General features: G+C 35.9%; 4 protein-coding genes across 4 annotated transcripts; all 4 read left to right on the plus strand.

Moving 5' to 3' along the window:
- The first annotated feature begins 385 nt into the window (after positions 1–385).
- Positions 386–1,796, plus strand: LOC132846205 (apolipoprotein A-IV-like). Its single transcript, XM_060870815.1, has 3 exons — positions 386–557; positions 734–848; positions 944–1,796. The coding sequence occupies exons 1-3, from the start codon at positions 518–520 to the stop codon at positions 1,521–1,523; spliced, it is 735 nt and encodes a 244-aa protein (XP_060726798.1). The 5' UTR covers positions 386–517; the 3' UTR covers positions 1,524–1,796.
- A 4,060-nt stretch (positions 1,797–5,856) lies between these two features.
- On the plus strand, positions 5,857–7,367 carry LOC132846206 (apolipoprotein A-IV-like). The gene is made up of 4 exons (XM_060870816.1): positions 5,857–5,946; positions 6,041–6,107; positions 6,233–6,383; positions 6,471–7,367. The coding sequence occupies exons 2-4, from the start codon at positions 6,065–6,067 to the stop codon at positions 7,045–7,047; spliced, it is 771 nt and encodes a 256-aa protein (XP_060726799.1). The 5' UTR covers positions 5,857–5,946; positions 6,041–6,064; the 3' UTR covers positions 7,048–7,367.
- Positions 7,368–10,045: 2,678 nt separating this feature from the next.
- LOC132846207 (apolipoprotein A-I-like) lies at positions 10,046–11,556 on the plus strand. Its single transcript, XM_060870818.1, has 4 exons — positions 10,046–10,135; positions 10,230–10,296; positions 10,422–10,572; positions 10,660–11,556. Exons 2-4 carry the CDS (start codon positions 10,254–10,256, stop codon positions 11,234–11,236), a joined length of 771 nt encoding a protein of 256 aa, XP_060726801.1. The 5' UTR covers positions 10,046–10,135; positions 10,230–10,253; the 3' UTR covers positions 11,237–11,556.
- A 2,144-nt stretch (positions 11,557–13,700) lies between these two features.
- Positions 13,701–15,211, plus strand: LOC132846209 (apolipoprotein A-IV-like). Its single transcript, XM_060870820.1, has 4 exons — positions 13,701–13,790; positions 13,886–13,952; positions 14,078–14,228; positions 14,316–15,211. The coding sequence occupies exons 2-4, from the start codon at positions 13,910–13,912 to the stop codon at positions 14,890–14,892; spliced, it is 771 nt and encodes a 256-aa protein (XP_060726803.1). The 5' UTR covers positions 13,701–13,790; positions 13,886–13,909; the 3' UTR covers positions 14,893–15,211.
- The last annotated feature ends 1,583 nt before the right edge of the window (positions 15,212–16,794 follow it).

Here is a 16,794-nt window from a genome sequence, read left to right on the forward strand (position 1 = left end):
CACCAGCTATTTCTTTCTGATAATGGGAAATAATACATAATATACATGATAATATCAGTCTACACATTTCTCATTGATTTACCTAAACATTTCTACATTTTTTTGTATAATCATAAATCAAAAATTATAAATCAATAATTAAAAATAGATTGATACTTTAATATATCAGACTCATTGCTATTCACTGTTATTTACTGTCAAGGGTTCATATAAGGACATTAGGACTTTGCACTGTTATTTGGTTTGGTAGGTATACAATACAGTACAATGTCATTTCAAAAGAAGTAGGAGTGGAACTAGTTGAGTGGACAAATCAGACACGTACCATTGGACTTTGTGTTTTCCTGTCCGCTATTCATCTGCCTATATATAAGCCCTGGCTACACCAACAAGCAGACTGGACTAAGAAAATCTTCAGCTAGGAATATCTACAAAGAGCTGAGCTGAGCTTTAATTTACATAATTATTTTTATTAAATTCTGCCAATTTATTTGTGTTTTATCTAAAGACAGAAAAGATGAAGGTTTTCCTGCTGCTTGCTATTGTGGCATTTACAGGTAGATTTTTATGAATGGACATCTCTATTCATTGATGTTTCTGTGGCATTTATTTTGCAGATGTTGTCACTGTTAATGCTTAGAACTACCTCTCAAAAATAGGCTTAAAGGTTACACATACTGTACGCAATCATTTTACAGGTGTAAAGAATCTGTATCTGTGTATATGCCCTCAGGTTGCCAAGCCAGGGATCCTACTGATGCTATCTTGTACGAAATTTCCAAGGTAACACGCCCTTTTGATGATGCACTGAAAATGATTAAAGAGTCTCAACTGGGACAAGAAGTCAAGTAAGTAAAAAGTCCTGTGATTCCTGTTTTATTGTTATAGTTTCATGTCCCTTAATCTCGATATTGATACATGCTTCTCCTTTTTTACACAATAGTGCTAGAATTACAGAATTTGGTAATGTGGCCGAAGAGTATGTTGTGACTCTCCAGGAAAATTTGAGGCCTCTGACCCAGGACTTCATGACCATAATCAACAAGGAGGCTGAAGTTCTGAAGGAGCGTCTCGAGCAGGATCTGACCACTGTGAGGGACAAACTGGAGCCTTATGTTGAGAATCTGAAGACCCAAATTCAGCAGAGAGTGGAGGATCTGAGAGTAGCCGTGGCTCCCTATGCTGATTCCTTTGACTCTGACACTCTGAAAACTACTGTGCTGCAGAAGACAGAGGAGCTCAGTAGAAGTCTGGAGGAGAAAGTGAAGGAGCTGCAGTCCCAGCTGGAACCCTATACTGATGATCTCAGGCAGAAAGTAGATCAGCACCTGGAGGAATTCCAGAAGACAGTAGCTCCTCTGACTGAGGATCTTCAGGCCAAGGTTGCTGAGAGAGCTGCTTTGGTTCAACAGGGTCTGGCTCCCTATGCAGAGGACCTAAAAGAAAAACTGGACCCATATGTCCAAAACCTGAATGACCGGCTCAGGTCTCTTTATGAGTCCTACATCAACACTATCAACTAAATTCTGGACTGCTTCCCCCCCTAAAAAACTCTATTCTGTACAGCGTTCCAAAAAAAATACACCCTTAAACAGTGAACTGTATCTACTTGCTAAAAATCCAAATAATTTCTCTCTTTTGTAGTAGCATTTACATTGAAATATAACTTTTATTATTATTTACTGTTGTTAAGGATCATTGCATTCTTTCCAGATGTCTTATTTTGTAAACTGCTTTCATTTCTTGCATTTATACTAGAAATAAAATAGTGGCAAACTGCCACAAGTAAAGCACAATGTATTCTTAATATACATCATAATATACAGCATCATTTCTCCTTTGTTTCTTACAAAAATATTAGAAACATACACATTTTCAACAAACAATTCTACTGCATAGATATAAAACAGGCAAGTTAATTTTATTTCTCCACAGATATCTTTTACATAGTCTGCACCTTTGGGTACTACATTACATTACATACATTTAGAGACTACTTTATCTATGGAATATTAACTAACGAATTTTGAGGTAGGGCTGAAGTTAAAAATACATTTTTATTTCATTGTTACAGAAGTTAGAGCTTCCATAATATGATTATTTTGGTAATTATTGGCAACTAATGTCTCTTTTTGTCCTTCTTCCTATGTTTTTTTTAAGTCAAATCATTTCATCCCAACAGACAATGTGATCGACATTCGGAAGAAAGTTTCATTGTACACCTGTAAGACCTGTAATCATTTACTTGTGTTAGAACAGTCATTTTGATAGGCTTTCTTTTCACCTGAATGAAATTAGATGGTCCATAACATGCATAATATTCCTTTAAAGATAAGCATCCTAAGATACCCACACCTGAACATCTTGTAGCGCTTGAGTTTAAATGCTTGTGTTGACGCATTAGCGCATTGTGTTAACTGGACATTGTGCTTGGGAAAGACTAACGCACAAAGATACTGATCAGTGATAAGGTGGCAGGTTGGCAACGCTTGTACCTGCATTGCTAGTTGATCAGACAGTCACAGTGAGAGCTAACCGGTTTATGGCAGCTCAAAGAAACTCAGTAATGGTGTCTCCGCTACACCGGTGTACACAATTATTCTCATAACACCACACCACAACACATGTAACATTGAGCAGTTGTAAGACCTGAGTCACAGGCTAATTTCCCCAAATTGCATATTACTCAAATATGAAAGCTCTACATCATCCATAAATCTATGTCTCATGCTTCTGCTCCTTCTTCTAGTTCAGTCTCCGTTTCTGCACCTGTTCTTTGCTTTGTTCATGATCATTTTACTCTCCTTGATTGATTCACAACACTGATTCTTCAATCTCAGATTAGACACATACCATGATTTTTTTCTCAGTGACTCTCTCTGTCTTCTTTTTTCAGTCCCAGGCTGTATTCCTTCCCTTGTGGTCTTTGTATCTGTCTCAATGCCTTCCTGCCTTTAATCTCTGGTCTTGTCTCTGTTTCAGAGACCCTACTCTGTCACTTAATTGATTTAGAAGTTTTTTATTCCCCCAGCTCTGCCTTTCTTCCTTTTTCCTTGTGTCTCCTGAGCTGGAAACTACATTCCTTGCAATAAATTAGGCCTGAAAACAATCAAATCTACAGTTTTATTCTGTTTCAACAACAAACTGGATATATATAGTATGTAGTAGTGTTTTATACTTAACGTACAGTCAAAATGATAACACGAGGCTAAGTAATTATACTGTACATAAGTTCACTCACTGTAAACTTTAATAGTAGCACCTGTAAATCTGCTCATTAATGCCGTTATATAATCAGACAATCATGTCACAGCAGCATTATGCATAAAATCATGCAGATATAGGTTATACAAACTTCATGGTTCATGCTGCTGACCAAATTTATGGAGATGCAGATTCAGATTTCATTTTTCAACAGGACTTGGCAAATGCACACAGTGCCAAAGCTACCAGTACCTGGTTTAAGGACCACGGGATCCCTGTTCTTAATTGGCCAGCAAACTCGCCTGACCTTAACCCTATAGAAAACCTATGGGGTATTGTGAAGAGGAAGATGCGATATGCCAGACCCAACAATGCAGAACAGCTGAAGGCCACGATCAGAGCAACCTGGGCTCTCATAAGACCTGAGCAGTGCCACAGACTGATCGACTCCGTGCCACGCCGCATTGCTGCAGTAATTCGGGCAAAAGGAGGCCCAACTAAATATTGAGTGCTGTTTCTAAAAATCAAATTTCTAAAAATCCTTTCTTTGTATTGGTCTTAAATAATATTCTAATTTTCTGAGATACTGAATTTGGGATTTTCCTTAGTTGTCAGTTATAATCATCAAAATTAAAAGAAATAAACATTTGAAATATATCAGTCTGTGTGTAATGAATGAATATAATATACAAGTTTAACTTTTTGAATGGAATTAGTGAAATAAATCAACTTTTTGATGATATTCTAATTATATGACCAGCACAGTATACAGTATACAAAAATGGGAATGCTACTGGTGTAAAGTGCAGTGCTCACAAATCAAAAAGAATATTGTATGGCTAGTACTAATAATGGAAAAATATGAAAAGAAAATATTATAATAGTCTTTTGAGTATTTAAATGAATAGAATGACATTTTATTGAATTCATCGGAATTTACATGATTTGAAATAGACTGTAAATTGTGCAATTATATTGTGTAGGACCTGCACATATTCAAAAATAAGTCAGGACAAAGCAAGTCAAATTCAAGTTAAATGTATTTATACAGCATTTACACACAGATATATTAAATGACTTTAGTTGAACAAAGTGCTGTACTCAGGTTATTAGAGGCAAAAAAAAAATTATAATAATAAAGAAGTAAGCCAGACATTTATTTTTATGGAATTTTATGAAACACTAACATAAAAAAGTGATCAGGTTATTTTGTTTGGTAATTTATTCGTAATTAACTTTTAGATAACTTTTAAAACATTTTCACATTTTTTGACCAGCACTCCTGTGTGAAACGTACTACATAAAATGAGAAAAGGTTTCGTTATTTATTCATTGATGATGTTAATAAAAATACGGAAGTCCTAAGAGTTCATGCATTTTTATATTTTTCTTTCTAGTTTTGTCGACGACTTAATTTTCTCGTTATCTCAACATAACAAAAGTTGTTGTGTCAGTTTTTCTCGTTATCTCTACATAACAAAAGTTGTTTTGTCAGTTTTTCTCGTTATCTCTACATAACAAAAATTGTTTTGTCAGGATCACGACGTAATTTTCTCATGATCTCTGCATGTTCCCCATTGTTAATATGTAATGGATTATTAAAACGTTAAGCCTTTATACTCATAAATAGCCTGCAAACAAGCCTTTCTTCTTCCAGTGCAATTAATGCTAAGTATCTAAAAGCTGCTCCTACAATATACATGCTAGTTTAACTGTGCTTTCAGAAACAGTGGCTGGATTAACCGCAGTAGGGTCACTATATTGTCTTCGACGATAAAGATACATCACAGCTTCCTTCTTAAGTGTCGGACACTGATGGAAAAGTTATCAATGACATAAGTCTTTGATCAAAGTAAAAGCACACGCGATCATCCATGATGCTGTGTTACTGTACTGTACGTCTAGAACATGTTCTTATGAGAAAATGAAGTAATTTCAAACTTTTTTTTATGTCGAGATAACGAGAAAAATTAAGTCGTTATCACAACAAAACCACTTTTGTTATTTCAAGATAAGAGACAAAACAAGAAAGAAAAAATATAATAATGCAAGGCTTCTTATAATAAGACCTCTTAGGACTTCCGTATGAAAATTATTATGTACACAGTCAAGAAGTTAGAACCCTAGTAACATCCAAACCCTATCAAAATCACGTACAACCTGTTAGTCATGTGAGATCAAAGTTCAAGAATACAGTAGCCGTGTACAAATAATATTTAAACTGAACGTACACTGTAAGCATGACAGCTCATAAGTCCCCAAAGCTGCATTTAAATTAAATCACAGCAACCACATACTAATAATTAATAATTAACAACACCACCACCACCAATAATAATAATAATAATAATAATAATAATAATAATAATAATAATAATAATAATAATAATAATAATAATAATAAATATAATATCATAATAATAAAACAGTTGCTATGCTAAGCAATTGTTTTATTCACGGATATTGCATCTTAATATCTGATGTTTCACCTATTTCTTCATATAATATCTGCTTTAATTCATCATTACAGTCAGACTATGAGAGTATCAGTGTCTGAGCTGAACTTTAGGCTCTGTGGTAATTGAAGGTCCATTGAGGACATTGTGATGTGGAGTAGTGTTGACAGCAATGCACTAACATCTGGACTTTGGGTTCCCAATACAACATGCCTCTCTACAGTATATATACTGACTGCTAAAACAGACTCACACACACGCAGCTGGCTTCTGACAGAACAAACAGGTAAAGGAACAAGCTTGATTATTAATGCTGGTTATGTATACAATTATTTTAATATGTACACTGTAAAAAAATTATTTTTGCATCATTTGTTTAGAACCTTCAGATCATATTAAGAACCATGAAGGTGCTTGTGGTACTTGTGTTGGCTGTAGTCACTTTAGGTATGTAGGTATTTTAGTCATCTTCTTGTTTGACTGCAATATAATGTTTACAAATGTGTAATGCCATCAGACAGAGAAAAATAGTCATTCTTAAAACCACTGAAAATGTTTGGATTCTCCTCCAGGTTGCCAAGCCAACTTGCTCTATGCCGATGAGCCCAAACCACAGCTGGAGCAACTGACTGATGCTTTCTGGGACTATGTTTCCAAGGCAACACACACTGCTGAGGACACACTGAAAATGATCAGAGAGTCTCAGCTGGGGCAGGAAGTCAAGTAAGTTATCAGAACTGTCTTTACTGTCTTGATTGTGTCTCATGTCATCTTTCTTATAGATACATGTTAATTCTTTTCATACCATAGCTCTAGAATTACAGAAGGTGCCAATGCGGCCAGTCAGTATGCTGTCACTCTCCAGAAACAAGTCAACCCTCTGGCCCAGGAATTCATGACCAAAATCAGCAAGGAGGCTGAAGTTCTGAAGGAGCGTCTCGAGCAGGATCTGACCACTGTGAGGGACAAACTGGAGCCCTATGCTGATGACCTGAAGACCCAAATTCAGCAGAGACTGGAGGATCTGAGAGTAGCCGTGGCTCCCTATGCTGAGTCCTTGGACTCTGAAGCTCTGAAAATGACTGTGCTGCAGAAGACAGAGGAGCTCAGAGGAAGTCTGGAGGAGAAAGTGAAGGAGCTGCAGTCCCAGATGGAGCCTTATACTGACGAACTCAGACAGAAAGTAGATCAGCACCTGGAGGAATTCCAGAAGACCGTGGCACCTCTGACTGAGGATCTTCAGACCAAGGTTGCTGAGAGAGCTGCTTTGGTTCAACAGGGTCTGGCTCCCTATGCTGAGGACCTGAGAGAGAAACTGGACCCATACGCCCAGAACCTGAAGGACCAGCTCACCTCTCTTTATGAGTCCTACATCAACACCAACTAAATACTCCAAACACTACGTTTCACTCACTGGACTATGTTTACAATAATGAAAACTACACAATGAAATATTAAACATCAATTGTTCAGTTAGATTGTATGGCATCTAACAATTGTCTTAACATTTCAAACAACAGTATTTGCTAACAATATTTCTCAGACTTGCTAAAAAAATGTAAGTAGAATGAGTGAAATATAGCATCTGTATTTACATCTGTATGTTAGAACATAAATCTCTATGTTCTTTGTAGATTTCTTTGTTATACATCACTTCCATTACTCGTATTTATACTACAATAAAAAATAATATCATGTGTAAAGCAATTAATTCTTAAAGTGAAGTTTATATTTCTGATTAACTGAAGTAAATGACTTTTTATTTAAGGGGTTATGGGTAAAAATGTTTGATGAGCCATGATACAAAATTAACACCTGTGCCAGTGCCAGAGCTCTCAGAAGTCTGGATTTCATGCAAATTTTCTTATTTAACATTAGGGTAGGGTAAAAATGAACAAGTTTCTGTTTAATCAGAAACAAGAAACATGTAATATTAGCTTTCTGAAGGCCTATAAACTAGCATGGATATAGAAATAAGACAAAATGAAAAAAGAATCTGTTTAAAATGATAAAATCATTCGATTTGTGTTACTCTTGGAACACCTTTCAGTGAAAAAGTGAATGCCAATGCCAACACAGTCTTCATTTAGATAGATAGATAGATAGATAGATAGATAGATAGATAGATAGATAGATAGATAGATAGATAGATAGATAGATAGATAGATAGATAGATACAACTTTATTGTCATTGCATAGTACAGGTACACAGCAACGAAATGCAATTTGGCATCTACCAGAAGTGCAAAATGTAGCAGTCGTGCAAAAGTGCAGATAAATACATAGCATATTTACAGCAGGTGGTATATATGAAAGTGTATACAGTAAATAAATATTACAGAATTACAGAAATGGTTCTAGGGCTACGGCATTGAAGAGGAGTGTGCAGAGTGAAAGGTTACAAGATTACAAGATTTTGGCAATTAAGGAGTTAGCAAGCTGAATGAACAATCTACTATATATATATATATATATACGTTATATACACATAGATGAATGTGAGAATGTTGGGCAGAATGTACAGTAATATAAAGATACATACAGATAAAAAATTAGTGCAGATGTAATGAGGAGTAAAACAAACAAAAAAACAAGATAAACTATGTAATATGTACATGTATAGTACAGAGGTTATATACAGTGATTTGTTTTTGTGTTTGTTTTGTAGTGATCTAGCAGTGTAGTGTAGAGTTTAGTAGTGTGATGGTGGATGGAAAAGAACTGTCCCTGAACCTGCTGGTTCTGGTGCGTAAGTTCCTGTATCTCCTTCCTGATGGAAGGAGGATAAACAGTTTATGACTGGGATGTGAAAAGTCCTTGATAATGTTGTGAGCTCTGCGCAGACGTCTGCTGTGGTGAATGTGTTCAATGGTAGGAAGTTGGGTGCCAGTGATGCGTTGGGCGGTTTTGACCACCCTTTGCAGGGCTTTACGTTCACACACAGTGGAGCCTCCGTATCGTACGGTGATGGAGTTGGTCAGGATGCTTTCAATGGTGCATAAAATAGCATTTTTTGACCAACACTCCTGTTTCGTTATTTATTCATTGATGATGTTAATAAAAATACGGAGGTCCTAAGAGTTCATGCATTTTTATATTTTTCTTTCTAGTTTTGTCGACGACTTAATTTTCTCGTTATCTCTACATAACAAAACTGTTTTGTCAGTTTTTCTCGTTATCTCTACATAACAAAACTGTTTTGTCAGTTTTTCTCGTTATCTCTACATAACAAAAAATTGTTTTGTCAGGATCACGACGTAATTTTCTCATGATCTCTGCATGTTCCCCATTGTTAATATGTAATGGATTATTAAAACGTTAAGCCTTTATTCTCATAAATACTCTCAATAGTTTTGTATTCGTTTTGTCGCGCATTTATTTAAAAATGATCGTTTTGTATTCATTTATTGTTCTGTGATGTAAGAGCCTGCAAACACTTGCTTTCTTCTTCCAGTGCTATTAATGCTAAGTATCTAAAAGCTGCTCCTACAATATACATGCTAGTTTAACTGTGCTTTCAGAAACAGTGGCTGGATTAACCGCAGTAGGGTCACTATATTGTCTTCGACGATAAAGATACATCACAGCTTCCTTCTTAAGTGTCGGACACTGATGGAAAAGTTATCAATCACATAAGTCCTTGATCAAAGTAAAAGCACACGCGATCATCCATGATGCTGTGTTACTGTACTGTACGTCTAGAAAATGTTCTTATGAGAAAATGAAGTAATTTCAAACTTTTTTTATGTCGAGATAACAAGAAAAATTAAGTCGTTATCACAACAAAACCACTTTTGTTATTTCAAGATAAGAGACAAAACAAGAAAGAAAAAATATAATAATGCAAGGCTTCTTATAATAAGACCTCTTAGGACTTCCGTATGAAAATTATTATGTACACAGTTAAGAAGTTAGAACCCTAGTAACATCCAAACCCTATCAAAATCACGTACAACCTGTTAGTCATGTGAGATCAAAGTTCAAGAATACAGTAGCCGTGTACAAATAATATTTAAACTGAACGTACGCTGTAAGCATGACAGCTCATAAGTCCCCAAAGCTGCATTTAAATTAAATCACAGCAACCACATACTAATAATTAATAATTAACAACAACACCACCACCAATAATAATAATAATAATAATAATAAATATAATAAATATAATAAATATAATAAATATAATAATAAAACAGTTGCTATGCTAAGCAATTGTTTTATTCACGGATATTGCATCTTAATATCTGCTTTAATTCATCATTACAGTCAGACTATGAGAGTATCCGTGTCTGAGCTGAACTTTAGGCTCTGTGGTAATTGAAGGTCCATTGAGGACATTGTGATGTGGAGTAGTGTTGACAGCAATGCACTAACATCTGGACTTTGGGTTCCCAATACATGCCTCTCTACAGTATATATACTGACTGCTAAAACAGACTCACACACACGCAGCTGGCTTCTGACAGAACAAACAGGTAAAGGAACAAGCTTGATTATTAATGCTGGTTATGTATACAATTATTTTAATATGTACACTGTAAAAAAATGATTTTTGCATCATTTGTTTAGAACCTTCAGATCATATTAAGAACCATGAAGGTGCTTGTGGTACTTGTGTTGGCTGTAGTCACTTTAGGTATGTAGGTATTTTAGTCATCTTCTTGTTTGACTGCAATATAATGTTTACAAATGTGTAATGCCATCAGACAGAGAAAAATAGTCATTCTTAAAACCACTGAAAATGTTTGGATTCTCCTCCAGGTTGCCAAGCCAACTTGCTCTATGCCGATGAGCCCAAACCACAGCTGGAGCAACTGACTGATGCTTTCTGGGACTATGTTTCCAAGGCAACACACACTGCTGAGGACACACTGAAAATGATCAGAGAGTCTCAGCTGGGGCAGGAAGTCAAGTGAGTTATCAGAACTGTCTTTACTGTCTTGATTGTGTCTCATGTCATCTTTCTTATAGATACATGTTAATTCTTTTCACACCATAGCTCTAGAATTACAGAAGGTGCCAATGTGGCCAGTCAGTATGCTGTCACTCTCCAGAAACAAGTCAACCCTCTGGCCCAGGAATTCATGACCAAAATCAACAAGGAGGCTGAAGTTCTGAAGGAGCGTCTCGAGCAGGATCTGACCACTGTGAGGGACAAAGTGGGGCCCTATGCTGATGACCTGAAGACCCAAATTCAGCAGAGAGTGGAGGATCTGAGAGTAGCCGTGGCTCCCTATGCTGAGTCCTTGGACTCTGAAGCTCTGAAAATGACTGTGCTGCAGAAGACAGAGGAGCTCAGAGGAAGTCTGGAGGAGAAAGTGAAGGAGCTGCAGTCCCAGATGGAGCCTTATACTGACGAACTCAGACAGAAAGTAGATCAGCACCTGGAGGAATTCCAGAAGACCGTGGCACCTCTGACTGAGGATCTTCAGACCAAGGTTGCTGAGAGAGCTGCTTTGGTTCAACAGGGTCTGGCTCCCTATACTGAGGACCTGAGAGAGAAACTGGACCCATACGCCCAGAACCTGAAGGACCAGCTCACCTCTCTTTATGAGTCCTACATCAACACCAACTAATACTCCAAACACTACGTTTCACTCACTGGACTATGTTTACAATAATGAAAACTACACAATGAAATATTAAACATCAATTGTTCAGTTAGATTGTATGGCATCTAACAATTGTCTTAACATTTCAAACAACAGTATTTGCTAACAATATTTCTCAGACTTGCTAAAAAAAATGTAAGTAGAATCAGTGAAATATAGCATCTGTATTTACATCTGTATGTTAGAACATAAATCTATATGTTCTTTGTAGATTTCTTTGTTATACATCACTTCCATTACTCGTATTTATACTACAATAAAAAATAATATCATGTGTAAAGCAATTAATTCTTAAAGTGAAGTTTATATTTCTGATTAACTGAAGTAAATGACTTTTTATTTAAGTGGTTAGGTAAAAATGTTTGATGAGCCATGATACAAAATTAAGACCTGTGCCAGTGCCAGAGCTCTCAGAAGTCTGGATTTCATGCAAATTTTCTTATTTAACATTAGGGTAGGGTAAAAATGAACAAGTTTCTGTTTAATCAGAAATAAGAAACATGTAATATTAGCTTTCTGAAGGCCTATAAACTAGCATGGATATAGAAATAAGACAAAATGAAAAAAGAATCTGTTTAAAATGATAAAATCATTCGATTTGTGTTATTCTTGGAACACCTTTCAGTGAAAAAGTGAATGCCAATGCCAACACAGTCTTCATTTAGATAGATAGATAGATAGATAGATAGATAGATAAATATATATATATATATATATATATATATATATATATATATATATATATATATATATATATATATATATATATATATAGATAGATAGATAGATAGATAGATAGATACAACTTTATTGTCATTGCATAGTACAGGTACACAGCAACGAAATACAGTTTGGCATCTACCAGAAGTGCAAAATATAGCAGTCGTGCAAAAGTGCAGATAAATATATAGCATATTTACAGCAGGTGGTATATATGAAAGTGTATACAGTAAATAAATATTACAGAATTACAGAAATGGTTCTAGGGCTACGGCATTGAAGAGGAGTGTGCAGAGTGAAAGGTTACAAGATTACAAGATTTTGGCAATTAAGGAGTTAGCAAGCTGAATGAACAATCTACTATATATATATATATATATACGTTATATACACATAGATGAATGTGAGAATGTTGGGCAGAATGTACAGTAATGATATAAAGATACATACAGATAAAAAATGTAATGAGGAGTAAAACAAACAAAAAAACAAGATAAACTATGTAATATGTACATGTATTGTACAGAGGTTATATACAGTGTTTTGTTTTTGTCTTTGTTTTGTAGTGATCTAGCAGTGTAGTGTAGAGTTCATAGTGTGATGGCGGATGGAAAAAACTGTCCCTGAACCTGCTGGTTCTGGTGCGTAAGTTCCTGTATCTCCTTCCTGATGGAAGGAGGATAAACAGTTTATGACTGGGATGTGAAAAGTCCTTGATAATGTTGTGAGCTCTGCGCAGACATCTGCTGTGGTGAATGTGTTCAATGGTAGGTAGTTGGGTGCCAGTGATGCGTTGGGCGGTTTTGACCACCCTTTGCAGGGCTTTACGTTCACACACAGTGGAGCCTCCGTATCATACGGTGATGGAGTTGGTCAGGATGCTTTCAATGGTGCATAAAATAGCATTTTTTGACCAGCACTCCTGTTTCGTTATTTATTCATTGATGATGTTAATAAAAATACAGAAGTCCTAAGAGTTCATGCATTTTTATATTTTTCTTTCTAGTTTTGTCGACGACTTAATTTTCTCGTTATCTCAACATAACAAAAGTTGTTTTGTCAGTTTTTCTCGTTATCTCTACATAACAAAACTGTTTTGTCAGTTTTTCTCGTTATCTCTACATAACAAAACTGTTTTGTCAGGATCACTACGTAATTTTCTCATGATCTCTGCATGATGCCCTAGTAACATCCAAACCCTATCAAAATCACGTACAACCTGTTAGTCATGTGAGATCAAAGTTCAAGAATACAGTAGCCGTGTACAAATTATATTTAAACTGAACGTACACTGTAAGCATGACAGCTCATAAGTCCCCAAAGCTGCATTTAAATTAAATCACAGCAACCACATGTTAACAATTAATAATTAACAACAACACCACCACCAATAATAATAATAATAATAATAATAATAATAATAATAATAATAATAATAATAATAATAATAATAATAATAAATATAATATCATAATAATAAAACAGTTGCTATGCTAAGCAATTGTTTTATTCACGGATATTGCATCTTAATATCTGATGTTTCACCTATTTCTTCATATAATATCTGCTTTAATTCATCATTACAGTCAGACTATGAGAGTATCAGTGTCTGAGCTGAACTTTAGGCTCTGTGGTAATTGAAGGTCCATTGAGGACATTGTGATGTGGAGTAGTGTTGACAGCAATGCACTAACATCTGGACTTTGGGTTCCCAATACAACATGCCTCTCTACAGTATATATACTGACTGCTAAAACAGACTCACACACACGCAGCTGGCTTCTGACAGAACAAACAGGTAAAGGAACAAGCTTGATTATTAATGCTGGTTATGTATACAATTATTTTAATATGTACACTTTAAAAAAAATGATTTTTGCATCATTGGTTTAGAACCTTCAGATCATATTAAGAACCATGAAGGTGCTTGTGGTACTTGTGTTGGCTGTAGTCACTTTAGGTATGTAGGTATTTTAGTCATCTTCTTGTTTGACTGCAATATAATGTTTACAAATGTGTAATGCCATCAGACAGAGAAAAATAGTCATTCTTAAAACCACTGAAAATGTTTGGATTCTCCTCCAGGTTGCCAAGCCAACTTGCTCTATGCCGATGAGCCCAAACCACAGCTGGAGCAACTGACTGATGCTTTCTGGGACTATGTTTCCAAGGCAACACACACTGCTGAGGACACACTGAAAATGATCAGAGAGTCTCAGCTGGGGCAGGAAGTCAAGTAAGTTATCAGAACTGTCTTTACTGTCTTGATTGTGTCTCATGTCATCTTTCTTATAGATACATGTTAATTCTTTTCATACCATAGCTCTAGAATTACAGAAGGTGCCAATGCGGCCAGTCAGTATGCTGTCACTCTCCAGAAACAAGTCAACCCTCTGGCCCAGGAATTCATGACCAAAATCAGCAAGGAGGCTGAAGTTCTGAAGGAGCGTCTCGAGCAGGATCTGACCACTGTGAGGGACAAACTGGAGCCCTATGCTGATGACCTGAAGACCCAAATTCAGCAGAGAGTGGAGGATCTGAGAGTAGCCGTGGCTCCCTATGCTGAGTCCTTGGACTCTGAAGCTCTGAAAATGACTGTGCTGCAGAAGACAGAGGAGCTCAGAGGAAGTTTGGAGGAGAAAGTGAAGGAGCTGCAGTCCCAGATGGAGCCTTATACTGACGAACTCAGACAGAAAGTAGATCAGCACCTGGAGGAATTCCAGAAGACCGTGGCACCTCTGACTGAGGATCTTCAGACCAAGGTTGCTGAGAGAGCTGCTTTGGTTCAACAGGGTCTGGCTCCCTATGCAGAGGACCTGAGAGAGAAACTGGACCCCTACGCCCAGAACCTGAAGGACCAGCTCACCTCTCTTTATGAGTCCTACATCAACACCAACTAATACTCCAAACACTACGTTTCACTCACTGGACTATGTTTACAATAATGAAAACTACACAATGAAATATTAAACATCAATTGTTCAGTTAGATTGTATGGCATCTAACAATTGTCTTAACATTTCAAACAACAGTATTTGCTAACAATATTTCTCAGACTTGCTAAAAAAATGTAAGTAGAATCAGTGAAATATAGCATCTGTATTTACATCTGTATGTTAGAACATAAATCTCTATGTTCTTTGTAGATTTCTTTGTTATACATCACTTCCATTACTCGTATTTATACTACAATAAAAAATAATATCATGTGTAAAGCAATTAATTCTTAAAGTGAAGTTTATATTTCTGATTAACTGAAGTAAATGACTTTTTATTTAAGGGGTTAGGTAAAAATGTTTGATGAGCCATGATACAAAATTAACACCTGTGCCAGTGCCAGAGCTCTCAGAAGTCTGGATTTCATGCAAATTTTCTTATTTAACATTAGGGTAGGGTAAAAATGAACAAGTTTCTGTTTAATCAGAAACAAGAAACATGTAATATTAGCTTTCTGAAGGCCTATAAACTAGCATGGATATAGAAATAAGACAAAATGAAAAAAGAATCTGTTTAAAATGATAAAATCATTCGATTTGTGTTATTCTTGGAACACCTTTCAGTGAAAAAGTGAATGCCAAAGCCAACACAGTCTTCATTTAGATAGATAGATAGATAGATAGATAGATAGATAGATAGATAGATAGATAGATAGATAGATAGATAGATAGATAGATAGATAGAACTTTATTGTCATTGCATAGTACAGGTACACAGCAACAAAATGCAATTTGGCATCTACCAGAAGTGCAAAATGTAGCAGTCGTGCAAAAGTGCAGATAAATATCTAGCATATTTACAGCAAGTGGTATATATGAAAGCATATACAGTAAATAAATATTAGAGAATTACAGAAATGGTTCTAAGGCTATGGCATTGAAGAGGAATGTGCAGAGTGAAAGGTTACAAGATTACAAGATTGTGGCAATTAAGGAGTTAGCAAGCTGAATAAACAATCTACTATATATATATATATATATACACGTTATATACACATAGATGAATGTGAGAATGTTGGGCAGAATGTACAGTAATATAAAGATACATACAGATAAGAAATTAGTGCAGATGTAATGAGGAGTAAAACAAACACAAAAAACAAGATAAACTATGTAATATGTACATGTATAGTACAGAGGTTATATACAGTGATTTGTTTTTGTGTTTGTTTTGTAGTGATCTAGCAGTGTAGTGTAGAGTTTAGTAGTGTGATGGTGGATGGAAAAGAACTGTCCCTGAACCTGCTGGTTCTGGTGCGTAAGTTCCTGTATCTCCTTCCTGATGGAAGGAGGATAAACAGTTTATGACTGGGATGTGAAAAGTCCTTGATAATGTTGTGAGCTCTGCGCAGACATCTGCTGTGGTGAATGTGTTCAATGGTAGGAAGTTGGGTGCCAGTGATGCGTTGGGCGGTTTTGACCACCCTTTGCAGGGCTTTACGTTCACACACAGTGGAGCCTCCGTATCGTACGGTGATGGAGTTGGTCAGGATGCTTTCAATGGTGCATAAAATAGCATTTTTTGACCAACACTCCTGTTTCGTTATTTATTCATTGATGATGTTAATAAAAATACAGAAGTCCTAAGAGTTCATGCATTTTTATATTTTTCTTTCTAGTTTTGAGATAACGACTTAATTTTCTCGTTATCTCAACATAACAAAAGTTGTTTTGTCAGTTTTTCTCGTTATCTCTACATAACAAAACTGTTTTGTCAGTTTTTCTCGTTATCTCTACATAACAAAACCGTTTTGTCAGGATCACGACGTAATTTTCTCATGATCTCTGCATGTTCCCCATTTTTAA

Source organism: Tachysurus vachellii, chromosome 5 (genome assembly GCF_030014155.1).
Source record: "Tachysurus vachellii isolate PV-2020 chromosome 5, HZAU_Pvac_v1, whole genome shotgun sequence".
Taxonomy (NCBI): domain Eukaryota; kingdom Metazoa; phylum Chordata; class Actinopteri; order Siluriformes; family Bagridae; genus Tachysurus; species Tachysurus vachellii.